Below are 26,070 nucleotides of genomic sequence, written 5' to 3'. Positions count from 1 at the left end.
ACAGCACCACACATATGGGGAGTGGCATAACAGGAGCAGACCCAGGAAGGGGGGTCCACCCCTTATTCTGGGAGCAGAAGAGTTCTGTTCGGCAGAACAGAGGACAGCGTTCAGTGCACAGACACAGTCAAGGTCGGTGTCCCTGAGTGACTATAGTCAATGCAGGTGGCCTCCAGCCCTGCCAGAGGGCTGCTGTGGTGGAGACCCGATGGCTTCACGCTGGACCTGCCAGCCCTAGCCCCTGATAGCCCCCATCAGTGGAAGCCACATGATTGATACCAGGAGGAGGGTGCTGGAGCCTCAGAAGCACGGGCTCCAGTCCACCCACCCCTCCTGATGCGTGACTGCAGGCAAGGCCCCCTCCCTCTTGGAGCTGTCTGCTCGCCTGGCATCCGGTGGCTGTGGTGAGCTGTGCAAGGTGCCCGGCACCCTCCCACACAGGGCGGGTGGGAGGGCCTGGCTGGAACCAGCTTTCGCTCAGAAAGTGGGTGGGTTTGGGATGAGGTGGTGAGGAGAGCAAGTACCCTGCTGAACAGCCCCCTGCAGCAGGACTCAGCACCATAGGCCAGGCCCCACAACCCAGAAGGCTGAGCGGGTGGAGCCCGCCAGAGCGCCAGGCGGTGTTTCAGTGTGCCCATCTGCACAGTGGGAGCGCTGGCAGCTTGGGTCTGGAGGGGGTTCGTCCAGCAGGAAGCGAGCAGGACAGGGCCAGGGCCCTGCACCTCCCAGGATAGGTGGGCAGGCCTCTCAGGGTGCGAAGCTGCTGGGGGCAGGGAACGGTCAGCCCACGGCCATGGAGCCACAGCCCTGAACATCCTCAGAAACATTTTATTCACCACAGTTCCCAACAGAGTCTTTGGGGTCTTTGCAGCGTTTTTGGGGTCTTTGCAGTGTCTTTGGGGTCTTTCCAGCGTCCACAGGCAGAGTGAGGGCTCCTGAGGAACCTCACCCCAAATTCCCTAACCGGGTGAGGACGGCCACCCCGGGCCCCTGCCAGGTGGGCATGGCAGTCCCGGCAGCACCCCTGGGAGCAGCCTGCTGTGGGGAACAAGCCAGGCCGGGAGCCGTCAGTCATGGTGGGCCAGCCCAGCTCATGCTCCCTGCCCCAAGGCCCCCAGCCTGTGGGAAGCCCCTGCCTGTAAGGGACAGCTCATGAAGACAAAAACAGTGGTGGGGACGAAGGTCTGGGAATGGGACAGAGGTTGGCTGAGCACACACCTGACTCCCTGGAATTTTGCTCCAAAGACATGGGAGGCGGGGGCCACGGGGAAGCTGGGATGAACAACTGACTCCATGCGACACACGCCCTCATCAAAGAGGCCCGCTCCTCCCTAGCTCCTGCCACCCCAGGACAACCCTGGCTGATGGCCGGCGGGCCCCTCGACCTGAGGTCAGTAGCTGGGCAGGGCAAGCTCAGGCCTCGGCCGACTCACTGCAGGGAGGCTCCTCGTTTTCCTGGGCAACGGCCCTGTGGGGTCCCAACCCCAGCCACACTACCCCTTGCCTCCTCCAGCCACCACAACCTCCCACAGCTGCCGGCGGGTGGGCCGCTGGGCGTGGGGACCAGCTATGTGAGCAGACCCTGGGTGAGCCTCAGCACCGCCTCATAGGCGACAAAGACCACCATGTTGACAGGGAAGGCGCGGCAGCAGTTGAGCACCAGCCCCTTGAAAAGGACCTGGGGTCCCTCCTCCCGCACGCTGGTCACCATACAGTGCAGGAGGCCCCGGTAGCGCCTCTGGCCCTGTCCATCTGCCTGCAGTCTCGACTTGATCACGTCCATGGGGGTGGCCACAGCCCAGGCCAGGACTCCTGCACAGCCCCCGGCCACCAGCACGCCCAGAACATCTGCAGAGAGACCACAGTGCCTTGACTGGGAGCCTGATCGGGACGCCCAGGGCAATGTGCCCTGGACTCTTCCGGCCCATCCTCATTTGCAAGTGGCTTGGGAGAGGGGAAGGGAACTTGTCCACAGCCACACACTGACGCTGACACAGCAACTCTGTCCTGACTCTTGGTGTTGGGGGAACTGAGGAGCCCACCCTGGGAGGCAGGAAGCCGAGTTCAAGCCCCCACTCGGGTACTGGCGGGCAGCAGGACCTCACCTTGTCCTCATCCCACCGGGCTCCCCGCCCTGCCAGGTTCCAGCCCCTGCTCACCTGGCTGGCTGTGGCCAGCGGGGCTGAGCCGCTCACAGAGGATGGCGTAGGAAAGGAAGTAGGTGGCAAAGGAGTGGCCGTCCCGTAACAGCAGGGCCGAGCTGCCCTTGTAGAGGCCGCGCAGCCCCTCCTCGCGGGCTACTGTGGCCAGGCAGTGAAGCGGCCCGCGGTACTTGGGCTCTGGGCAGGCTGGGGGCGCAGGACACACGGGGGGCACAGCCGAGGGCCCCGAGGCCGAGAGCCGCCGCTGCTGCTTCTGTGCCTGTGTTTGCGTCTGCAGGCGGACTTTGGCCACCTCAGTGGGCGACGTCAGGAAGACCTGGAGCAGAGAAGGAGGCAGGGGTCAGCCACCTGTGGCTCTGCCCACAGCCTGGACCTGGCCTCCCACCAGCCTCATGTTGTCCGCGGTGACCTCAGGAGGTTGGGCCCCAAGACCCTGCAGGCTGGCCCAGAGCTGGGGGGCCACAGGGTCCAAAGCCGGCTCTGCCCACCAAAGCTCATGCTTCCTCGGCAGCCACATCTCTCCCAGGCGCCAGCCTGCCGGACTTCTCCTGGGAGGTGGTAAGAAAATGTCGGTGACCCAGGTTCAAGAACGTATTTAATAACGTATCAGCAATAAAATAATATCACGGCCGGGCACAGCGGCTTAAGCCTGTAATCCCAGTACTTTGGGAGGTCAAGGCAGACGGATCACGAGATCAGGAGTTTGAAACCAGCCTGGCCAATATGGGTGAAACCCCATCTCTACTAAAAATACAAAAATTAGCCGAGCGTGGTGGCACGCGCCTGTAGTCCCAGCTACTCAGGAGGCTGAGGCAGGAGAATTGCTTGAACCTGGGAGGCAGAGGTTGCAGTGAGCCGAGATGGTGCCATTAAACTCTGGCCTGGGCAACCGAGCAAGACTCTGTCTCAAAAAAAAAAAAAAAAAAAAAATCACTAGACATACTGGCTGCCACTTCGTGGGTACTCATTCATGTCGGACTCCACATATGTGTGCTGGGGGCTTTACCCTCATGATCTCACTAAATTCTCATCATGCCTCTTACAGATGGAGAGACAGAAGCTCCAAGAGTCTCCCTTGCTTGCCCAAGGTTGCTCAGCTCCTGAGAGTCAGAGCTGAGAGCTGGGCCTGGTGGTCTGGACCCCTGGGCCAGGCCTTCGGCCACTGGGCTGCTCCAGCTGGCTCCGTGCTGTCACCGTGTGCAGAAGTCTGTCCCCACTGCGGGAGCCAGGGCTCCCTGAGGGCAGACGGGCACTGCAGGTGCTCCACACACAGTTGAGGATGGAGAAATGCCCGCGTCCAGCAACAGCTGACTGTGTTCAGGCATCTCTGTGCCCGGAGCCATGAGTGCCCGGGGCCTGCCTATTCAGCTCCCCATGGTGGCTTCTAGGTGACCTTCTGACCGTGACGGGGAGGGTCCCTTTGGTCACAGCCCCCTTCCCCAGGGGGCCGTGCTGGGCAGGACAGCAGTGAGCCACTCATCTGTGCACTGCTCAGGGGTTCTGGGCCCAGCCTGGGCGGGATGCCAGTTCCTCTCCCACAGCCCCTGGCTCCATGCATGGCCTCCAGTGTCTGCCCTCATCAAGCCTCAGTTTCCCCACCTGCCAGGGTGGATAACCTCGCAGATTCCGCAGTCTCTCTTGGGTCTTCCCCACCCTGGCTGCCCCTACTCACGCGGACGAGGCCGGAGGCGTATCCCGAAAGCGCGACGTCGGCCTTGGAGGGCTTGGCGTCAGGGCTGCTGTACCGGAGCTGGCAGATGTGCGCCAGGCTGTGGCGGTAGGTGCCGAAAGACACGGAGGACACCAGGGACACCGTGCACACAGGAAGCGAGAGGCCGCGATAGAAGCCCCACACCTAGCAGACAGGGTCTAGGTGAGGCCAGGGCCCCGCCAGAAGGAGGAGCCCACCGAGGGAGCCCACACTCAGCCCCGCCCTGCACTCTGCTGTTGGACCTCGGGAAGGTCATTCACAGTCTCAGGGCCTCAGTTTCCTCTGCTGTAGGATGGAGCTCACGAGGGGAGACCTGAAGACTCAGAGGACCAGGCCAAACCCAGCGCAGCTGCTTGATGATGATGAACTTTTTTTTTTTTTTTGAGACAGAGTCTCACTCTGTTGCCCAGGCTGGAGTGCTGTGGCAAGATCTCAGCTCACCACAACCTCCACCTTCCAGGTTCAAGTGATTCTCCTGCCTCAGCCTCCTGAGCAGCTGCCTGCTCACCACCTCCAGCTAATTTTTGTATTTTCAGTAAAGACAGGGTTTCACCATGTTGGCAAGGCTGGTCTCAAACTCCTGACCACAGGTGATCCGCCTGCCTCGGCCTCCCAAAGTGCTGGGATTACAGGCGTGAGCCACCGCACCTGGCCTGATAATGAACTATTAACAGCATGTTATGCCTCTACTGCTTTCACAAGCTAGCTCCTGGCCTGCACCAAGCCCCAAGTTCACTTTAGAGAATGTCACCAAGTCCTGCCTCTGGACAGGTCTCTAAGCTAGACCCTGAAGACTCCACCCAACACTGCCTTCAAGGGGTACCTGGCCTGGAGGAGCCAAAAATGCAGTGCATGGGTCCCTCCTCTGACCTTCAAAGGCCTGAACGCTACCTCTAGACCCTCTGCTGGAGGTGGGAACCTCCTTCTGAGGCCCCTCTAGCTGCCAGATGAACTGGCTCCAGTCCTCAGAGGAACTCACGAGATTGGCAGAACTATTCCCATGTGGAAGGTGAGAGAGCTGAGACCCAGTGGGGAGCCCAGCATCACCTGCTGGGCAGTGGAGGCAGGCCCAGCATCCCCTCCCTGTCTCCCTGCCCACACCCTGGCCCCAGACCTACGCGCTCTCGGTGATATGTATCCCGGATGCAGTGCCAGATGCCTGTGTACTTTGGCTCCGTCTGGATCCTGACCTGCGGGAGAAGTGAGCTTCAGGAAGGAGTAGCTTCAGGCCTAGGGCAAGGCCAGCAGGCCTTGGGGAAGGGGCAGAGTCACCCTCTTGATTGTCCCAGCCATGCTGGACTGTGGGCACAGCAGGGACAGGGAGCCTCGTGTTAGATGAGAAACCTGGGGTACAGAGGCGAGAAGGTGGGACTGACAGTCCCAGGGGCTATGGGGAGCCACTGAAGGCATTTGAGCAGGAAAGGGGTGGGTCTGTTTAGCATTCTGGAAAGTCTTCTGGCCATGGATGGGTGCAGGGGCCTTGGGATGGTTGGGGGGCTGGCTGCTGCCACACCTTCACCGTGTCCAGGGGGTAGCCCACAGCAACACCGCAGACGCCTGGAAGGAAAGCAGAGGCCCACGGTGAGGAGAGTGGGGCCAGCGAGCAGTTCCACCCCATTGCAGGGAAGAAGAAGCAGGTGCACACCAACTGGGCTCCCCCAAGGGCAGACCCATATTTGGCCCTTCTGGTCTGCACCAGGTCTCATCCCCTGAGGGCACCCTCGTTTTATAGATGAGGAAACTGAACCTCCGAGTGACTTCTGCCCTTTGCAAGCGAGTTCCCCTTCCCTGAGTCCTGGCCTGGGATTGCCTCATCCTCGCTGCCTTGGGCCAAAGACATGGCCCGGCCTCCCCACGGGCATCACGTTCTGAGAGAATGTCTGATCCAACCCTGGCTGGGCCCTGTCTCTGAGCCAGGCAGACCTTGCCCTCGAGCCGTCAGTCCGTGGAGGGTTTGCCTGTGAGCTAGGCAGTAACTGTGTTTTGGCTGCGTGGGTGGAAGGAGTGGGAGGCACAGCCTGGGCAAAGGCCAGGAGGAGGGAAGCCCAAGCCCACACCGGGGTTTGTGAAGAGCCAGGACTGCCAGGAATCACAAGTGCGTGTGGAAGAGAAAGGGCCGGGAGTCCACACCTTGAAGAGAGGCTTCAGGTGCCAGGCCTCAACATCCAAGCCCCAGCACTGACACAGGGAAGTCAGACAGGAAATAGGCTGGTCCCTGGGGGGACCATTCTCTCCCCTGAGGGTCAGTGGTAAAGGCCAATGGAAGACAATAGGCACATGAGGACTGTACCCTATGTACTGTGGCCCAGGACTCAGTAAATATGCGGGATGAAAGAATGAAGCGAGGCTGGGCGCAGTGGCTCACGCCTGTAATCCCAGCACTTTGGGAGGCCGAGACGGGCGGATCACGAGGTCAGGAGATCAAGACCATCCTGCCTAGCACAGTGAAACCCCGTCTCTACTAAAAAATACAAAAAAATTAGCCGGGCGAGGTGGCGGGCGCCTGTAGTCCCAGCTACTCGGGAGGCTGAGGCAGGAGAATGGCGTGAACCTGGGAGGCGGAGCTTGCAGTGAGCTGAGATCCGGCCACTGTACTCCAGCCTGGGCGACAGAGCGAGACTCCGTCTCAAAAAAAAAAAAAAAAAAAAAAAAAAAGAATGAAGCGAATAAATGAAGTAAGGCAAAAGACCAAGTGGTTTGGAGAGAATGACCCTTCTTAACCCTCCCGTACACCTCATGCACCTCACAGAACTCCTACTCATCCATCAAAGCCCTGCCACAACACCACCTCCTCTCTGGAGCCCTCTCTGACCTCTGTACTCTGGGCTGCCTCTGTGCCTGGCACATGTTGAGCAGAGGCCTTGTCATATGGCCTTGCTGCTGTTGTATGCCACCGCCACCTCCAGAACTGGAGTTCTCCAAGGACATGGCCCAGGGCTGACACCCCATGGCCCAGGGCCAGCCACAGAGTGACAGCCCTTTACCTAGGCCTCCCCATGGCTTCAGAGGAAAGATGCCAGACTCAGGAGCCCTTTCCAGCTGTGTGACCTCAGGCAAGTCCAGTAACTTCCCTGAGGAAGGGAGCGGCTGGCCCCAGGCTGGCACCTAGCTGGGGCTCAGAAAGCCTGCTAACAGAGGCCGGGCGCAGTGGCTCACACCTGTAATCCCAACACTTTGGGATGCTGAGGCGGGCAGATCACTTGAGGTCAGAGTTTGAGATCAGCCTGACCAACATGGTAAAACCCGGCCTCCACTAAAAACCCAAAAATTAGCCAGACATGGTGGTGCATGTCTATAGTCCCAGCTACTTGGGAGGCTGAGGCAGGAGAATCACTTGAACCCAGGAGGCAGAGGTTGCAGTGAGCCAAGATCATGCCACTGCATTACAGCCTAGGCGACAGAACAAGACTCCATCTCAAGGAAAAAAAAAGAAAAAGAAAGCCTGTTAATGAGGCAGGTACCCTGCCTTCTCCCAGGCCCAGAGCTTGGCCGCTCTCCCAACCCCCATGCTATTCCCAGAAGTACTGACGCCACCCACTGCTGTTTCACAAGACCAGCAAGGCCAGGAGTGCCCACTCAAAACAGTCCCCACAGCCCACGGGATGGAGCTGAGCCCGTGTCCCAGGGCCTGGTTATCTCACTGAATCAGTCTTTCACCAGGAGCCCTTCCCCGGGAGGGAGAACGGTTTCCCCAGCAGAGTCTGGCCTGAGAAGCAGGTTCCGGAGGCCCAGCCAGGCGCACACAGCCAGCGAGGCAGGTGGAGCCAGCTCGCCAGGTCTCTTACCGTCCTCTGCCCACCCCTTCCAGTACCTGCTGCAGGACCAGGCCCCATCTTCCCTACCCATCTCCCCGCCCTCTCGATCCTCTCCTGGGGTCTTCCTTCCCTTCCAGTGACTCAATCACCCCTCCCCACACCAAGAACTCCCAGCCTCCCTAGCTCTGCCTCCCGAGCGACCTCCATGCCTGGACCACAGCCCCATCCCCAGCCTGCCCTCAGCCTCCTGTCTGAGCCTCCCAGGCCATTGCAGCCCCCCAGGCCCTGCAGCACCCCTCATCCAGCCTTTGTCTCCCAGGAACCTGCTGTCTGCTCCTGCCACCCATGGCCCACACCAGGTCCTGGCAGATTCTGGGAGCTGGAGGTCTCCTCAAACCCCCCTGCTGCCCAGCACCTTCCTGGGCCTCAGCTCCTCCTGCTACCCCCAGGAGCAGCAGTGTCTGCACAGCCACCATCCTGTCTGTTACCTCCGATGGCTCCAGCAACAAAATCCATGAACAAGGTGTGGCGGGGAGGTCCTGGGTCTGTCTTCCTGAGAGGGCGCTGGTGCCACCGGGGTGGCCTCAACAGCTCCCAGCTGACCCCTCTCAGACCTTAAATACCTGCGGCAGGGGAGGGGACCGGAAGCAGAGCCTGCTGACGCCACGTGGCACACAGCTGGACTCCCTCCCCTGCCCCCAGGACCCTTGTCCCAGTGCCCTTGGGACCCAGGTGTCAGGAAAGCACAGGAGAGAGCACAGGAGGTGGCAGACACCAGGGAGCAGGGTCACTGCCCCACCACATCCAAACACCTCCTGGGGAGGTCCAGAGATGGGGCTGGGACAGCTCCCGCCCTCCAGGTCCAAGCTCAAGCCTTCACTCTGTCCCCTAGGCTTTCCTGACTCCCTTGGATTTGCTCAGGACCCCTTGCCCGGGAAACTTGCAAAGCTCCTTCACTTACTCACTCAACAAACACTTCCTTTGCTGACACTACACCCAGGCAAGACAGCCAGTCCCTGTCCTCAAAGTGCTCCAGTTGTCAGGGAGGGAAGGGGTCGGGGGAATAGGCCTGAACCCAGGAACATCACCCACCATCTGTTCTCGCCCTTCCTGCTGCCCTGGTTCCCTGCTGTCTGCTCCATGGGAATGCGTCTCCCCGGACCCAGAGGCCAAGGTCAGGGCTGCCTCACCAGGCCCCCATGTCTGCATGAACCAAGGACAGAGACTCTGCCGATTCAGCCTCTGAACCAGCTGGCTGGGGCCCTCCTGAAGGGGAGACCTCTCCACTAAGAGGCTACTTCTGTCTGCTGGGCACTGTAAAAACAGGGACCTCCTCGCCTGTGCACCCCACCTTACAGTTCACCAAGCTTCTCTCACTCTCAGGCTCTAGGATCCTCCTCACCGCCCCAGAAGGGAGGCAGCACAGCATTAGTGCTGCCCTATTTCACAGATGGGGCCACTGAGGCCCAGAAAGCGGGCTTGTTTAAGGCCACGAGAGCGGCAGGGCTGGATATGATCCCCAGATGCTCTCACACAACCCACCCTCTGGGATATTCAGGGCCCATCTGGGGAGGCCCCAGTGGGCTCTCAAGGCGACTCAGTGCATGCCACATGTGACCTGTGCTGCAGCCCTGTGAGATCTCCACAGGGGACACCAAGGCTCAGGGAGGCTGTGCAGGTGCCTCAGTCACACAGCTGCTAAGCAACAGACCAAATGAGTGCCCCACAGACTGGAATGCCAGCAGGATAGGGGAGGGGCAGGTGTTGACGCATAGACCCAGGCAGCCCATCTGGGTGGCCCTCAGGGCAGGTGGCAGGGCCAGGAGGCTGTTTGTCTACCTGTTTTCCTGTCCTCTAATGGCCGGACCTGCAGGCTGGCCTTGAGCAGGCTGAGAGTGGACGGCGGGACAGCCCCCCTGACAGCCTAACTGTTTGTAGGCAAGTAGGAGACACAGGGTTAGCAGTGCCAGCTGCTATGGCAGAGGGTAAAGGGCAGTAAGTGGCCCATCCAAGGCCAGTCCTGATGCTAGTCCTGGCCCTCAAGGAGATGAAGCTTAGCGTCTGGTTAGAAGCTGGCTGCCTGACTTTAAAGCCCAACTCTGCCACTCATAGTTGAGACCATGGGCCAGCCCCTTGACCACTCTGTGCCTCCACTTTTGCATCCATGAAATGAAGAGAGTACCTGCCTCATATCTGCAACTGCTCAGGGCAAGGTCCGGACATGTCCCTGTGAGAGTGGCCAGCTACATGCTAAGGCTGCATTAACAGAAGCATAGAGTCTGGAAAGAAGGAGGTGACTGGCCTGTTCTCGGCAGGGCAAATACAGCTGAGACTTGGGTTCGATTGCTGATGCTGCACTCGAGAAGCCAGTACCTTGGGTGCTGAGGGAGTTTGAAGCATGGTGTCTAACTGACAGAACAGGGACCGTTCAGATCCATGTTTCCTGCAGAGCATCTAAGGCAGCAAGTGCCAGTCACCCACAGCACCTGAGCCACAAGTCCAGGAGTTGCCCTGGACACCTCTCTCTCTCCACCCCACATCCAGAGTCCCCAGTCCTATGTGTCAACCTCTTAAATTCACATTCAGATCCCTTCACCACTGTCTGTCTGCACAGCCCCAGCCGTGTCATCACCCCACGGACAGCGGCCTGCCCTGCCCATGCCCTCTACTCATGAAACCAAGGCTGCCTGTCGAGTTTTAGGCACTGAGACACATCAGTAAACACAACAGATAAAAACCCTTGCCCTGGGCCAGGAGCAGTGGCTCACGCCTGTAATCCCAGCACTTCGGGAGGCCGAGGCGGGTGGATCACAAAGCCAGGAGTTCAAGACCAGCCTGGCCAATATGGTGAAACCTCGTATCTACTAAAAATACAAAAAGTTAGCCGGGCGTGGTGGTGGACGCCTGTAGTCCCAGCTACTTGGGAGGCTGAGGCAGGAGAATTGCTTGAACCTGGGAGGCGGAGGTTGCAGTGAGCCGAGATTGGGCCACTGCACTCCAGCCTGGGAGACACAGCAAGACTCTGTCTCAAAAAAAAAAAGCCCTTGCCCTGGTGGACCTTATGCTCAGGGAGGAGGACAGCCAGTCAACAGATGAATAGCCAAAATACAGAGCACCCCCAATGGCGGCAAGTGCCAGGAGAGAAATAAGGTCGTGGGGAGAGGGAGACTTGCAGGGGGTGTTAGGGAGGCCCCAGAAGGTGACATTTGAGACAAGCCTGTTCTCTCAGTCATCGCAGCCAGGTTTTACCTGCTCTTTGTCTCCTGAACGAACATGCCCTAGCTTGACCCTCTTCTCCAAGGCAGAAACAGAAAACAGGCCACCCCACCATTTAGGCTGCTCCGTGCAGGTCTCAACATCTCCCCACTCAGCTGTGGGCTTTGGGCAGGCAGGGTGTTGCTGGGTTTGTCTCCACACCCACGGCACTCAGCAGAGGCGGGCACTGGGGAGGCCAGGTAAATAAGTATGAGAGAAAATGAGTCAGTGAACAGATGGAGGGATGGATGGATGGGTGGAGGGATGGAGAGATGGATGGAGGAGGGCTGGACAGACAGATGGATGGATGGGAGACAAACGGAGGAGGGAGGGATGGGCAGGTAGACAAATGGATGGATGGGAGGAGGGCTGGACAGACAGATGGATGACTGGACGATGGACAGAGGGACGAGTGGTTGGATGAAGGGGTAGAGCGATGAAGGCATGGACAGAAAGACAGATGGCTGGAAGGATGGACAGGCTGGCAGGGGCCCCACAAGAAAGGCGTGACACAGTGTTGCAGAATCTGGGACAGACCATCAGTCAGTCTACACCCTCAGTACCCTCACTGTGCCAGGCCCTAAAGATCAAAGGGACTTCAAAAGGATGTCACCCACCTGCCCCCATCACCCCATCCATCCTTTCCACCAAGCACCTTCTCCTCCCCGAAGGTGTTCACCTGGAGGCCCTGCGCTCCCAGGTGTCCTCAGCTGGAGATAGCCAATGGCATTAGGTGACTTTACTTACTTTTTTATTTTTGATTTTTATTTTTTTAGATGGAGTCTCGCTCTGTCGCTCAGGCTGGAGTACAGTGGCGCAATCTTGGCTCACTGCAACCTCCATCTCCTGGGTCAAGTGATTCTCCCTGAACCAAGGAGAAGGAGGTTGCAGTGAGTTGCCTCTTGAGTAGCTGGGATTACAGGTGCATACCACCATGCCCAGCTAATTTTTTTGTATTTTTGGTAGAGATAGGGTTTCACTATGTTGGCTAGGCTGGTCTCAAACTCCTGACTTCAAGTGATCCACCCATGTCAGCCTCCCAAAGTGCTGGAATTACAAGAATGAGTCACCGCACCCGGTGGCATTAGATGATTTTAAACAATCATTATTCTTGTTAGGTGCAATAATGGCACCAAAGTTCTATGAGGAAATGCCTATATTTCTTAGAGATACAAACAGAAGTACATGGTGGCGGCCGGGCGCGGTGGCTCAAGCCTGTAATCCCAGCACTTTGGGAGGCCGAGACAGGCGGATCACGAGGTCAGGAGATTGAGACCATCCTGGCTAACACGGTGAAACCCCGTCTCTACTAAAAAATACAAAAAACTAGCCGGGCGAGGTGGCGGGCGCCTGTACTCCCAGCTACTCGGGAGGCTGAGGCAGGAGAATGGCGTAAATCCGGGAGGCGGAGCTTGCAGTGAGCTGAGATCCGGCCACTGCACTCCAGCCTGGGCGGCAGAGCGAGACTCCGTCTCAAAAAAAAAAAAAAAAAAAAAAAAAAAAGAAGTACATGGTGGCAAAAGGCATGATGGCTGAAATTTAATTTAACATTGTCTGGCAAAAAAAGAAAGGAAGAAAAGGAGAAAGATGATGAGTATGTGACCTTTGTTGTAGTCCGTGATAAAAAGTAGTAGCCGGGTGTGGTGGCGCATGCCTGTAGTCCCAGCTACTCAGGAGTCTGGCGGGGGAGGACGACTTGAGCCCGGGAGTTCTGGGCTGTACTGCGCTGGGCTGATTGTCCGAGAGGCTACAGTCAGCATCCATATAGTGACTTCCCAGGAGTGGGAGACCACCAGGTTGCCTAAGGAGGGGTGAACCTGCCCAGGCTGGAAATGGAGCAAGTCAAAACTCCTGTGCCGATCAGTAGTGGGACTGTGCCTGTGAATAGCCACCGCACTACAGCCTGGGCAACATCGCGAGTGGGACCCCATCTCAAAAAACTAAAAAAGCAGTAAAAGGGGGCCGGGTGCAGTGGCTCACACCTGTAATCCCAACACTTTGGGAGGCCGAGGAGGGCGGATCACGAGGTCAGGAGGGCGGATCACGAGGTCAGGAGATCGAGACCATCCTGGCTAACACGGTGAAACCCTGCCTCTACTAAAAAGTACAAAAAACTAGCCGGGCGCGGTGGCGGGCGCCTGTAGTCCCAACTACTCGGGAGGCTGAGGCAGGAGAATGGCGTGAACCCGGGAGGCGGAGCTTGCAGTGAGCCGAGATGGCGCCACTGCACTCCAGCCTGGGCAACAGAGCAAGACTCCATCTCGGTGCCACTGCAGTCCAGCCTGGGCAACAGAGCGAGACTCCGTCTCAAAAGAAAAAAAAAAAAAGTAGTAAAAGGGCCACTGCACTCCAGCCTGGGTGAAGGAGTAAAGGCTCCTGTCTCAAAAATAAAAATAAAAATAAGTAGTGAAAGAACAGTGAACAAGAATGAAGCTGCTTATACCTTGCCCAGCCTCCTTTCAGGCCTCATCGATCCTGCCTGGTGGAGGGGAGGAGCCCTCAGCCTAGGGTCTGGCCCGGGGCTCTGCCTCTCCCAGCTGTGCTACCCTGGGCCGGGGGCATGACCTCTCTGGGTCTTGAATTTTCCAGCAGTCGATGGACCTGGGGTCTTCTGCGGACGGCAGGAGGCAGAGCCTGGGAGAGTCCACTGGAGCCAGCCGGCTGCTCCTCCGACAGGCATGGTGACTGCTAGGAGAGCCAGGCTGCCTGCAGGCCTCCTCCACCGGCGCCTGAGCCCACGCTGTGCGCGGCCCGGGCTGCCCTTGCGGGAAGGCTGCGTTGTCCCCTAGGGGGCGGCAGATGTTGCCCAAGCAACCAAGCCGCACTCCGCCGAGGGCTTTGGGAGGGAGCCTGCCGGTCCTGCTGGCTGGGCCACACATTCTAAACTACTCTTTTATTTTTATAACGAAAGGAGTAACTACAGGTTATGATTATTTTAATCCACACAGAAGTGATGGAGCCAGCACGGAAAGTGAAAGTCCCACCACTCAGCCTGAGGACCCACCTGCAGCGATCCCGCCAGCACTAGCCTTTCCTTTCCTTTCTTTTCCTCGTTCTTTTTTTTTGAGATAGTCTCACTGTGTTGCCCAGGCTGGAGTGCAGTGGCGCTATCTCGGCTCACTGCAAACGCCACCTCCCCGGTTCAAGCGATTCTCCTGCCTCAGCCTCCCAAGTAGCTGGGATCACAGGCACCCGCTGTCATGCACGGCTAATTTTTTTTTCCACCTCCCAGGTTCACGCCATTCTCCTGCCTCAGCCTCCGGAGTAGCTAAGACTATAGGCGCCGCCACCACGCTTGGCTAATTTTTTGTATTTTTAGTAGAGATAGGGTTTTACTGTGTTAGCCAGAATGGTCTCGAACTCCTGACCTCGTGATCCACCTGCCTCGGTCTCCCAAAGTGTTGGGATTACAGGCGTCAGCCACCGCGCCCAGCTTTCTTTTGTTGTTGTTGTTGTTGAGATGGAGTTTCTCTCTTGTTGCCCAGGCTGGAGTGCAGTGGTGTGATCTCATTGCAACCTCCGCCTCCCGGGTTCAAGCGATTCTCCTGCCTCAGCCTCCTGAGTAGCTGGGATTACAGGCACCCACCACCACGCCGGAGAAATTTTTGTATTTTTAGTGGAGATAGGGTTTCACCATGTTGGCCAGGCTGGTTTCGAACTCCTGACCTCAGGTGATCCACCTGCGTCAGCCTCCCAAAGTGTTGAGATTGCAGGCGTGAGCCACCGCACACGGCCCTGAGTTGTTTTTTATTGTAACAGATTTTGGCATTTTGGTGGGATTTGGAGGGGTCAAGGAAGGACAGTGAGATTTCCAAAGAATGGATCCTGACTCAGGGGCCCAGAGTGGACCCTGGGGGGCTGGCATGGCTCCAGAGAAAATTGGCAGCCCTGGCATTTCCAGAAAATAGGGCTCCTTGGCAAGTCTGAGCAAAGTCAGCAGTCCCCAGATTCTCACCTGGCTCCCTTAGTGCCTGGGAAGAAGCCACTGACCCACCTGAGCCTCAGTTTCTTCATCTTTAAAATGGGACAAGGGTCGGGCATGGTGGCTCCTGCCTATAATACTGGCATTTTGGAAGGCTGAGGCAGGAGGATCCCTTGAGCCCAGGAGTTTGAGACCAGCCTGGGCAACATAGCAAGATCCCTGTCTCTACAAAAAATAATCCCACCACTGTAATCCCACAACTTTGGGAGGCCGAGGCAGGCGGATCACCTGAGGTCAGGAGTTCAAGACTAGCCTGGCCAACATGATGAAACCCCATCTCTATTAAAGAATACAAAAATTAGCGAGTCGTGGTGGCACACGCCTGTAATCCCAGCTACTCGGGAGGCTAGCCACGCATCGCGGTGCATGCCTGTAGTCCCAGTTATTCAGCAGGTTGAGATGTGTGTCAGTGTTCTCTAGAGGGACAGAACTAATAGGATATATATATATATATACACACACATACACACACACACACACACATACACACACACATATATATGAGTGCAATGGTGCAATCTTGACTGACTGCAACCTCCGCCTCCCAGGTTCAAGTGATTCTCTTGCCTCAGCCTCCCAAGTAGCTGAGATCATAGTCACGTGCCACCACACTCAGCTAATTTTGTATTTTTAGTAGAGATGTGGTTTCACCATGTTGGCCAGGCTGGTCTCAAACTCCTGACCTCAGGTGATCTGCCCACGTTGGCCTCCCAAAGTGCTGGGATTACAGGCATGAGCCACTGTGCACGGCCTAAAAGGGGGTTTATTAAGTATTAACTCACACTATCACAAGGTCCCACAATAGGCTGTCTGCAAGGTGAGGAGCAAGGAGAGCCAGTCCAAGTCCCAAAACTGAAGAACCTGGAGTCCTATGTTTGAGGGCAGGAAGCATCCAGCATGGGAGAAAGATGTAGGCTGGGAGGCTAGGCCAGTCTTGCCTCCTCATGTTTTTCTGCCTGTTTTATATTCGATGGCAGCTGATTAGATGGTGCCCACCCAGATTAAGGGTGGGTCTGCCTTCCCCAGTCCAGTGACTTTAATGTTCATCTCCTTTGGCAACACCCTCACAGACACATCCAGGATCAACACTTTGCGTCCTTCAATCCAATCAAGTTGACACTCAGTATTCACCCCATCACAAGGTGGGAGGGTCACCTCAGCCTAGGAGGTCAAGGCTGCGGTGAGCCATGATCACACTGCTGCACTCCAGCCTGCCAACAGTGAGACCTTGATCCCCAAAATAAATAAATAAGCAAAATGAAACGAGCCCAGCCCTGTGCCCAGGACATGAGAGGCTATATGCTCCAGGCTTGGCCCCTGTCTGCTTGGGTGTATACAATGCCCAGCTGGCTGCTGCAGACCACACAACCCCAGGCAGTGGGTGGGTGCAGTCTCACCCACTATGGAAGGGAGTGGGTGTGCTTCTGGGGTGAGACTGGTGTGTGGAGTGGGATGAGCCCCCACTCAGTCCTCGCAGACACTCTAGCCTCCCTCTGAAATCCTGACAGGCTAGGGCCCTGGGCCTGGGGTCTCTGAGCCTGTGTGGCCCCTGGGACAGACCTTCAACTTACAAAGCCTATCACAGGGCATTCGTGCTGCCTCCCCCTCCTTGGAAAGAGGGTGCAGAGGTAGGGCTGCTCCCAACTCCAGCTCCCACTCCTGCAGGAAGAGGCACTAGATGCTACCTTTCCCACTGAGCGCATTGCAGGCGTCAAACCCCACCCCCTGTGCCCATTGGCACTGCTTGTGTTACAGATGAGGACACCGCAGCCCAGACAAAAGCAGCCGATGAGAGTTCGGGAAAAGGGTGGGCGCCATGGCTCACACCTGTAATCCCACCACTTTGGGAGGCCGAGGCAGGTGGATCACCGGAGATCAGGAGTTCAAGACTAGCCTGGCTAACATGGTGAAACCTCATCTCTGCTAAGAATACAAAAATTAGCCAGTCATGGTGGCACACGCCTGTAATCCCAGCTACTCAGGAGGCTGAGGCAGGAGAATTGCTTGAGCCTGGGAGACTGAAGTTGCAGTGAGATGAGACAGTGCCCCTGTACTCCAGCCTGGCCAACAGAGCAAGACTCTCTGAAAAAAAAAAATGGCCAGCTGTGGTGGCTCACGTCTTTAATTCCAGCACTTTGGGAGGCCGAGGTGACCTCCTCACGAGGTCAGGAGTTCAAGACCTGCCTGACCAACATAGTGAAACCCCGTCTCAACTAAAAATACAAAAAACTAGCTGGGCGTGGTGGTGGGTGCCTGTAATCCTAGCGACTAGGGAGGCTAAGGCAGGAGAATCTCTTGAACCCGGAAGGTGGAGGTTGTGGCGAGCCTAGATTGTGCAGCTGCACACCAGCCCAGGTGACAGAGTGAGACTCCATCTTCAGAAAAAAAAAAAAAAAAAAGGTTCAGGTAAAGACCTGGAATTTGAGGCCCAGCTCTGCCACAGATGACTCCGTAGCCAATGGACTTAACTCTTGTCCCTCGATTTCCTTCTCTGTGAACAGGGACAACAGCCAGCTGCAGCAGGGTTAACAAGGTATTAGCAATCAGAGGCAGAAGTGAAGTCAGAGGGCTGACCACGCAGGTCAGACCAGGCCCTGCTGCTGGCGTTCCTGAGCCCCCACCACACCCTGTCTCTGTCTCTTCAGAGTCTCCAGGTCCCTAAGCCTTTTGGGGGGCCTGCTTCTTGCAGAACCTCCTGCTGCCCACATTTCTCCCCGCTTTCCGCTTTCCAGCCCTTTGTGCCCTGACCAGGAGGCATCCTCAGACCTGGATTCCACTGGCTGCAAGGGCTGAGAAGGCCACTTATCCTGGACCTCACGGTTCCCACCTGGATCCAATGCACAGGCAGGTTGCCTCCTATGGAAAGGGAGGCCCTCCTCAGAGCAGGGCCTGGGGCCCATCACATCAGCCTCATGTGGGCAGAGGAAGGGATTGACTTCTGTCAGTTATTCCTTCATTCATTCACTCGCATGCACCTTCTCATGCCAGGCCCCACGCTGGGCAGGGGAGCCAGAGATGCCACTGTCGCCCACCTCTGGCCCCAGCCTGGCTGAAGAGTGTGTAATCTATTACTGCATAAGAAATTGCCCCCAAATTTAGCTGCTTTAAACCTCAGACATTGGCCGGGCGCTGTGGCTCATGCCTATAATCCTAGCACTTTGGGAGGCCGAAGAGGGCGGATCACGAGGTCAGGAGATCGAGACCATCCTGGCCATCATGGTAAAACCCCGTCTCTACTAAAAATACAAAAAATTAGCCGGGCGTGCTGGCGGGCACCTGTAGTCCCCACTGCTGGGGAGGCTGAGGCAGGAGAATGGCGTGAACCCGGGAGGTGGAGCTTGCAGTGAGCCGACATCGTGCCACTGCACTCCAGCCTGGGCGACAGAGTGAGACTCCATTTCCAAAAAAAAAAAAAAGAAAAGAAAATCAGACATTTATGATCACATAACTCCTGAGGGTCCAGAAGCCAGGAATAAACTGGCCGGGTGGCTCTGGATGAGGGGCTCTCATGAGGCTGCAGTCATCTGGAGACTAGGCTGTGTTGGGAGGACCCCTGCCAAGGCGACCCACTCACATGGCTGTGGGCTGGAGGCTTCAGCTCCTCACCACACTGTCGACCTCCCCACAGCACTGCTTGGGCACCCTCACAACATGGCACTGAACGTCCCCCAGCACGAGTGATCCAGGAGAGCAAGGAAGGGCTGCAGTGCCTTTTAGGACCCAGTTTGAGAGGCAATGCACTGTCTTTGCCACCGTTTTCTATTCACTGGAAGCGAGTCACTAAGTCCAGCCCACACTTGCTGGGAGGGAAGTGAAGGTTTCACCTCTCGAAATGGGGGAGCACTAAAGACTTGTGGACAGATCTTCAAGTCACCACAAAGAGCCAGGAATGGAAACAGGTGAATGTGGCAGGCCCCTGCAAGGACCCTGGAAGCCTGTCTCAGTCTTGGCTGCTGTGGAGGTTTCAGCGAAGAGAAGACAGATGAGCCCTTTGGAAAGCGGATGGAGACATCCTCGCAGGCAGCATAGGAGTGTGTGCCTAATGGGCACACCGACCTGGACGTGCTTGGCAGGGAGTGGCTGGGGTGAGGCTGGCAGGCCAGCAAGGACTGGGAAGGGCTTGGAGCTCCCAGGTCGGAGCAGCACAGCACATCCAGGGAAGGCAGTGAGCCTGGTAGGGCAGTGGCAGATGAAGGAGGGGAGACAGGACAGAATCCCACGCAGGAGGTACCTTGGAGGGGAAAAGACAGGCAGCTTCGAAGGGAAGCCTCCTGCAGGCAGGCTCTCCAGGAGCCCCTGCTAGCCAGGCCTGGCACACAAAGATGCTTATGAAATGCATGGGCACAGTGGTTCACACTTGTAACCTGGGCACAGTGGTTCACACTTGTAACCTTGGCACTTTGGTAGGCCGAGGCATGAGGATTGCTTTGGGGTCAAGGAGGTCGAGACCAGCCTGGGCAACATAGCAAGACCCTGTCTCTAAAGAAAAAAAAAAGAAAAAGAAAAAATAGCTGGGCATGGTGGTGCAGGCTGTAGCCCCAGTTACTTGAAAAGCTAGGGTAGCAGGATCCTTGAGTCCAGGAATTCAAAGCTGAAGTGAGCTGTGATTGTGGCCACAGAACTCCAGCCTGGGTGACAGAGACCCTGTCTCTAAAACAAAAACAAAAACAAGAAAAGGAAAAAAATCCACGCATGGACAGGGTGAACAGGAAGCTGCCTACCACCCTCCATTTGGACAGCAGGGCCTGTTAAGGAGTGATTGTAGAGGCGAACCGCCTCCCAGCTGGTCTTCATGCTACCACGTGTGCCCCAGGAAGATGCAGCCCTGCCCGATACTGGCACGTGCTGGGCAGGTAACTGGTCCCAACGCGCCTCGGGCTCAGTACATGTTGTCCTCTCTGCCAGCCGCCCCGCCCTCTCCCTCCCACTCCTGCCTCCAGGTGCCATCTCCAGCTCACTCTACCACTCCAACCCAGTTTGCCCTAACTGGAGGCCTGGGACTGCCTGCTCACCCAGCCATACCCACTGTGACAATGGGAACCTGAGAGAGGGCACAGCCAGGCCCCTGCAGCGGCCCAGGGTTGGCCCTGAGGCTGAATTCTGTGAGCCCTGGGCAATGTAGGAAGGCCAAGGGCTGCAAGCCCACGCTGTCTCCACAGATGCCTGGCCGAGCTCCTCTTGCCGGCCCCTCTGTGTCCTGGCCAGGTGGCCACACCATCCCTCTGGCCTTCTGACTCTGGAGCATATCCTGCCCCCACTCTGCCTCCTTCAGCTCTATTTTTATCCCAGAGGCACTCGCCATGTGTTATTTATGTCACTCCCCATCTTGAGTTTCTGGTCCTCTCATAATCTGGCCCAAGCCTCCTCAGGCTTCGTGGCCCCCTTGAAGGCCAAGTGGGTTCTGAATGGTACCCGGCCTGCCCAGAGCCCACAATTCGCCCAAACGGTAGCTCTGGGAAACTAAACATTTGCAACCAATGGCAACGCAAGAAACCCACACATCATGGTGGCAACTGTGGGGTGGGTTGAATGTGTTGTGCCAAGAGGTCCCAAGCCCTTCACCCTCTGAGGCCCAGAGGGCATCCCCTGGCAAGGAGGGGCCGCTCCCACTGAGTGGCTGAGAGGCTGGAGGGTAATCCAGAAGCAGCCCCCGGCAAAAGGCTTAGGGGCCTGGGGACTCTGAAGAGACAGAGAAAAATATTTATTCACAGCAAGAAAGAGACCAGTCGGGCAGAGTCATGACTTGCCAGTGCCAGGCCTCAAACCAACAGCCCGGGCCCCAGCCCCTGGCCACAACGCCACCTGACCTGTTCCCGGGTCTTCGGCAGCTGTTTGGGACCTTTGCTAGCTGGGGCCAGGAGCCCACTGCAGGGCCACGATTTCCCCCAACCCATCCAGACAGTCGAAGATGCCCTTAGGAAGAAGCCTTCAGGACTTCAGCTGATTAATTACATTCACACTTACCTTCCACTTCCTGCAAAGGTGTGGACGGCTATGGGTGGAGAGCCAGGGCATCTTGCCCTACAACAGCAGGGCGGGCACGCTCCCTGCTCCGTGCCAGCTTGGTGTGAGGCCCCCACACGCATAGACCAGCCCCTAGAATTCTCCCCAGCCCAGTTCACAGATGACAGACCTGAGGCAGGAAGGCTCATGGGTCAGCACAGCCAGGAGGGGTCCCAGCTGAGAATTAAAAGTAGAACTGTTTGAGTTGGATCTTCCTGAATCTATCCTTAGAAATGGTCTCAACCCAGTTTCACAGCCACCTCAGAACCACTAAAGAGCGTGGTTTAAATGCAGTTTTCGTCTCCACCTGCTCCCTGGGGCTGACTTCTTAGGTCTGGGGCAGGGCCTGGAAATTTGCCTTCCTAGCTGTTTGCCAAGGCGGTGGCGACTCAGCCCCACAGGGATCCACTGGCCAACTCCAACCCCAGAGGTCTACAGAGGGGAAACCTGTGGCCAAGGCCACGCAGCAGGACAGAGCAGAGTCTGGGTCCCCTCACCAGGCTGGGCTCCAAGGCTGCCTGCTCGCCCCTTAATCGGGTTGGGAGGAGGCGTGGCGACCTGCCTCTGTGGTTCCAGCTATTCAAGAGGCTGAGGTGCGAGGATGCTTGAGCCCAGGGGGTTGAGGCAGCAGTGAGCTGTGACTGCACCACTATACTCCAGCTGGGCAACAGAGCGAGAAACTTCTCTCTCACACACACACACAAGGCACCAATCCCATTCCCTCATAACCTAATCACCTCCCAAAGGCCCTACTTCTCACGCCATCACCTCGGGGGTTAAGACTTCAGCATATGAGGAACAAAACACACTGGGGCCTACCTGAGGGTGGAGGGGAGGAGAGAGAGGGTCACTGGGCATTAGGCTTAATACCTAGGTGACAAAATAATCTGCACAACACACCCCCATGACATGGGTTTACCTATATAACAAACCTGCACATGTACCCCTCAACTTAAAAGTTTTTAAAAAATACTTCAACATATGAATTTTGGGGGGACACACACATTCAGACCATGGCAGGTCAGCCAGGCCCCTTCTGAAGAGGTAAGCATTGAATTGAACAGGAACCCAAATCCCCCCTTTTTTTTTTTTTTTGGAGATGGAGTCTCCCTCTGTTGCCAGGCTGGAGTGCAATGGCGTGATCTTGGCTCACTGCAACCTCTGACTCCCAGGTTCAAGCGATTCTCTTGCCTCAGCCTCCCAAGTAGCTGGGATTACGGGCACGCATCACCACGCCCAGCTAATTTTTGTATTTTTAGTAGAGACGGGGTTTCACCATGTTGGCCAGGATGGTCTCGATCTCCTGACCTTGTGATCCACCTGCCTCAGCCTCCCAAAGTGCTGGGATTACAGGCGTGAGCCACTGCGCCTGGCCGGAACCCAAGTTCTAGAGATAATGATGCCAGGCCACGCAGAAGCTTCCAACATGGCAAAACCCCATCTCTACTAAAAATACAAAAAATTGGCCAGGCATGGTGGTGGGTGCCTGTAATCCCAGGCTACTAGGCCCTTTTCCAAGAACCCCAGGGACTCAGAGGAGCTGCCAGTGCCAAGGTCCTGAGAGGGGCACAAATTTAGAGGGTAGGCTTCAATAAGAAGGCCAGAGGGCATGAAAGGTGGGAGATGAGGTTGTAGTCTGGTTACCCTGGGCCTCAGACACCATGGCACTGAGCTCATATTCCATATGAGACAGGAGGTGATTGACAGCCCACCTGCCCCACCAATCTTTGGCCAGGAGTTTGCAACCTGCTCAGGTGGCTCCCATCCCAAGTCTACACCAGCGCTTGCAGCCAGAGCCCTTCTGGGCACTCTCCCCTGCGAAGCCTAATTCCTGGGAAGTTCTACACAGCTGGTGCCTCATCCCCACCCCCTCAACTTACCCTCTGGCAGCCTGAGTTGCAGCCACCCTCCCCATTCCCAGCCCAAACAGCTCCTGCAGGGGGTCACTCAGCTCTAAGATTCCAGGGTGGGGACAGAAACTTGCGTTTCCTTTTTACCTGCTGGTGTTTCTGATTTCTCCAAACTGAACCTGTCTTGCGTGAGAAGAATAAAAGCTGTACACAAGGAAAACTCCAACACACCCTTTCCAGTGAGCTGGCTTGACCCTTGGTGCCCGGTGACAGTCCCTCCGGCTTTGTGATTCTCCTGTGCTGGCCTTGGGCCTGCCCTGCCCCTTAAAGGCTGGGGTCCTCAGGGCTGCACAGGGCCCTGCCTCCTCTGGCATGGGAGGTCCAGGGCTCTGTGGAACATGGGAGTTTGAGAAAGCACATTCTGTGCTGTAACCTTATCCTCGGGAAATGAAATAAAACAATAGACACTGATCCCAGCTGCTGATGTAATACTGCAGACTCCAAGATGTGGGCATACAGATTCATTTATTTGGCACTAACTTTTTCACTCCTCCTTTCTGGTCTCTCCTCAGCTCTGACATGAAGGTCACGGATTTGTGTCTGTCTTCTCCCCAGCACAGGGCACAGGGCACAGGGCACAGGGCAGTGTGCTGGCTGAGTGCATGATTCCCAGGCAGCAGGGAAACAGGGTGCTCAGGAAGATGTGGCTTTGCAAAGTTTAGTAACCCAGCAGCACACCTGCGTGATCCCTTCCCCTCCCAGTGCCTGTCCTCACCCCCTCCCTGATGTCCCCCACCCAATGTCAATTGTGCAGGCCCTGAGGACACCAAGATGAAGGGGACAGACCTGCCCTCAGGGTGCTTCCAGTTGAAGGCAGCCCCCTGGCACCCACATCCTGAGGTTCCCTTGGCGGGTTAGGTCAGGCAGACCTGTCCCAGAGCCCAGTCCTCCACTGTCCCCCACATGCTGACCTTAGTCCCCAAATCCAACAGCCCCCCCGCTCCACACACACACCAAGAACCCTGCCCTCCCCACAAACCAGCTCTTCCTCCAAGCTCTCCCTGCAAAGTGCACAGCTAAGGGCCCGCACTACTCATCTCCCAGGCCTGGCACAATCCCACTGTTCCCTCACACGGCCTGCCTCAGCTCTCTCACCAGGGGACCCTCCCTGCAAGGAGGTTTCTTTTTCTTTTTGAAATAGGGTCTTGCTGTCATCCAGGCTGGAGCACAATGGTTCGATCATAGCTCACTGCATCCCTGACCTCCTGGGCTCAAGCAACTCTCCTGCCTCAGCCTCCCGAGTAGCTAGGACTACAGGCCTGCAGGCATGCGCCACCACGTCCTGCTGATTTTTTTTGTTTATTTGTTTGGTGTTGTTTAGAGATGGGGCCTCACTATGTTGTCCAGGCTGGCCTCAAACTCCTGGCTTCAAGTGATCCTCCCGCCTCAGCCTCCCAAAGTACTGGGATTACAGGCATGAGCCACTGAACCCTCAAGGCGGTTTCTGAAGTTCAACTATGGAATAACTACTGTTTACCAGGCTACTAGGCCCCTTCCCAAGGACTCCGGGAGGTTTCCTTTTTTTTTGAGACGGAGTCTCACTCTCTATCGCCCAGGCTGGAATGCAGTGGCGCGATCTCGGCTGACTGCAAACTCTGCCTCCTGGGTTCACATCATTGTCCTGCCTCAGTCTCCCAAGTAGCTGGGACTACAGGCGCCTGCTACCACACCCGGCTAATATTTTTTTTTTGTATTTTTAGTAGAGACGGGGTTTCACCATGTTAGCCAGGATGGTCTCGATCTCCTGACCTTGTGATCTGCCCGTCTTGGTCTCCCAAAGTGCTGGGATTATAGGCGTGAGCCACCGCGCCCGGTTGACCCCAGGAGGTTTCTAAGCTCAACTATGGAGTGCCTACTCTTTACCAGGCTATTAGGCCCCTTCCCAAGGACCCCAGTAACCTTCCCAAGGTTACTCAGAGCTCAGTGCAACCTGCCCCAAGCATAACTTTAAAGGCATGTGCAGTCTCTCAACAACAAAGCAAAACAGGTCATGCTTGTCTCCTTATCAGTTTCCATCATTTTCTCACTATTGCCAGGTGTTGTTAAGGTACTGGATTTTCCTCCCAAACCTCAACCAGGAATGAATGTGCAGGGATTTGTGGTTTACCTCATGAGCCCTCCAGCATCCCAAGGACACCCTGTTCCTAAGGTAAGTGATTAGATGTAGGCTGTCCAGTGTAATCACCGTGTCTGCAGGAGGCCTCCAGCCACCTGAGTAGCCCCACAGCCAGCTCCTGCCCTTTTGGGTCTGGGCTTTTCTTGGGGCCCCCATACCACTGCTTTTCTGGCCCATGGACCACTCTCCGCCATCCCCACACCTGCCTCCCTGAGGCACCCAAGTGGGTCAGAGAGGCTGGTGATATTCAAACCCAGGCCTCCAGACCCCTCGTTCAGGGCCCACCAGCCACCACGAGCCCTTGACTAGGAGTCAGCCGACCTAGGGTTTCCATCTCTGCTTAACATTCTACTTAGACTCTAAAAGGAAACTAATATGAGTATTGGGGACCCCCGCCCCTAGCACCAGGCTGCACTACTGACAATACCTACCTGTGTGTCCTGGTACCAAATACACAGAACCTTTCCGACCTGCCCCTCCAGGAGGTAGATACCCACTGGAATTCGGACAAAAGAACCATGGGACCCTAAACCTGGAAACGTGGCACACAGTATGGCCTTGCCTGCAGGCCCTAAAGAAGGAAGCTGGGCCCGGCCTAAGGCTGTGATCTGACTCTTACAGTGAAGAGAAAGCGCCTGGCCCGGCCCTGCTCCCAGGCTCCAACCCGACAGTCGACCTCCAGAGGCACTGGGGAAGGGCTGGCGGGAAGTCACCGACTGGGACCCTCCACAGGGACCAGGGCGGACCCTTGCCACTGTGAATGTCAGGGACTCCTGAGGGGCCGAGTCAGACTCGGCTCTCATTCATCCCCGCAGCCCATGGATACCCTGGTGACCCAGAGCCAAGCGCCCTCCGACTTCAGCGCCTGAGCGCAGCCCCTATCGAGCCCCTCCGGTCTTGCCCCGTCCGGCCTCCGCTGAAGGAGGCGCTGCGATCTGGCCCGGCTTCACTCCGCAGCCCTGTCCAGGAACCTCCCTCCCTCCACAACCTTCCGTGGCTCCCGCGACCCGCAGTCCACGGGAAGGAGCGGTCGCCCGAAGGCCTGGCTGCACCCTTTGCCCCACGGCCCCTTTCCCTTTTAAGGTTCCCTGCTCTCCGCCCAAATCCCAGCCTCAGGCCCCGCCGGAAGCGCCTGTGCGCGTCCGACCCTCAGAACGCGGCGGGTTCGGCCAGGAG

At 56.9% G+C, this 26,070-nt stretch overlaps 1 protein-coding gene and 1 non-coding gene across 7 annotated transcripts; both read right to left on the bottom strand.

The window, feature by feature from the left end:
• Positions 1-814: 814 nt before the first annotated feature.
• On the bottom strand, positions 815-23,125 carry SLC25A47 (solute carrier family 25 member 47). 6 transcript variants are annotated; one of them, XM_077941715.1, is made up of 8 exons: positions 22,866-23,125; positions 20,830-21,045; positions 18,922-19,096; positions 5,387-5,430; positions 4,992-5,063; positions 3,835-4,017; positions 2,160-2,478; positions 815-1,848 (listed from the first exon to the last, which is right to left on the bottom strand). In XM_077941715.1, the coding sequence occupies exons 2-8, from the start codon at positions 20,878-20,880 to the stop codon at positions 1,568-1,570; spliced, it is 1,125 nt and encodes a 374-aa protein (XP_077797841.1). In that variant the 5' UTR covers positions 20,881-21,045; positions 22,866-23,125; the 3' UTR covers positions 815-1,567. The 6 variants fall into 6 exon arrangements, with proteins under 6 accessions (XP_077797841.1, XP_077797842.1, XP_077797840.1 ...); XM_077941716.1 differs by lacking the exon at positions 20,830-21,045 and having other exon boundaries at positions 22,866-22,880; XM_077941714.1 differs by lacking the exon at positions 22,866-23,125 and having other exon boundaries at positions 20,830-22,101.
• Positions 23,126-25,136: 2,011 nt separating this feature from the next.
• MIR345 (microRNA mir-345) lies at positions 25,137-25,224 on the bottom strand. The gene is given in 1 exon segment (NR_032484.1): positions 25,137-25,224. It is a non-coding gene; the product is annotated as a microRNA mir-345 (primary transcript).
• Positions 25,225-26,070: the final 846 nt, after the last annotated feature.

The sequence above is a fragment of the Macaca mulatta genome, chromosome 7, assembly GCF_049350105.2.
Source record: "Macaca mulatta isolate MMU2019108-1 chromosome 7, T2T-MMU8v2.0, whole genome shotgun sequence".
Classification (NCBI taxonomy): Eukaryota; Metazoa; Chordata; class Mammalia; order Primates; family Cercopithecidae; genus Macaca; species Macaca mulatta.
This window is presented reverse-complemented; position numbering and strand designations above follow the sequence as displayed.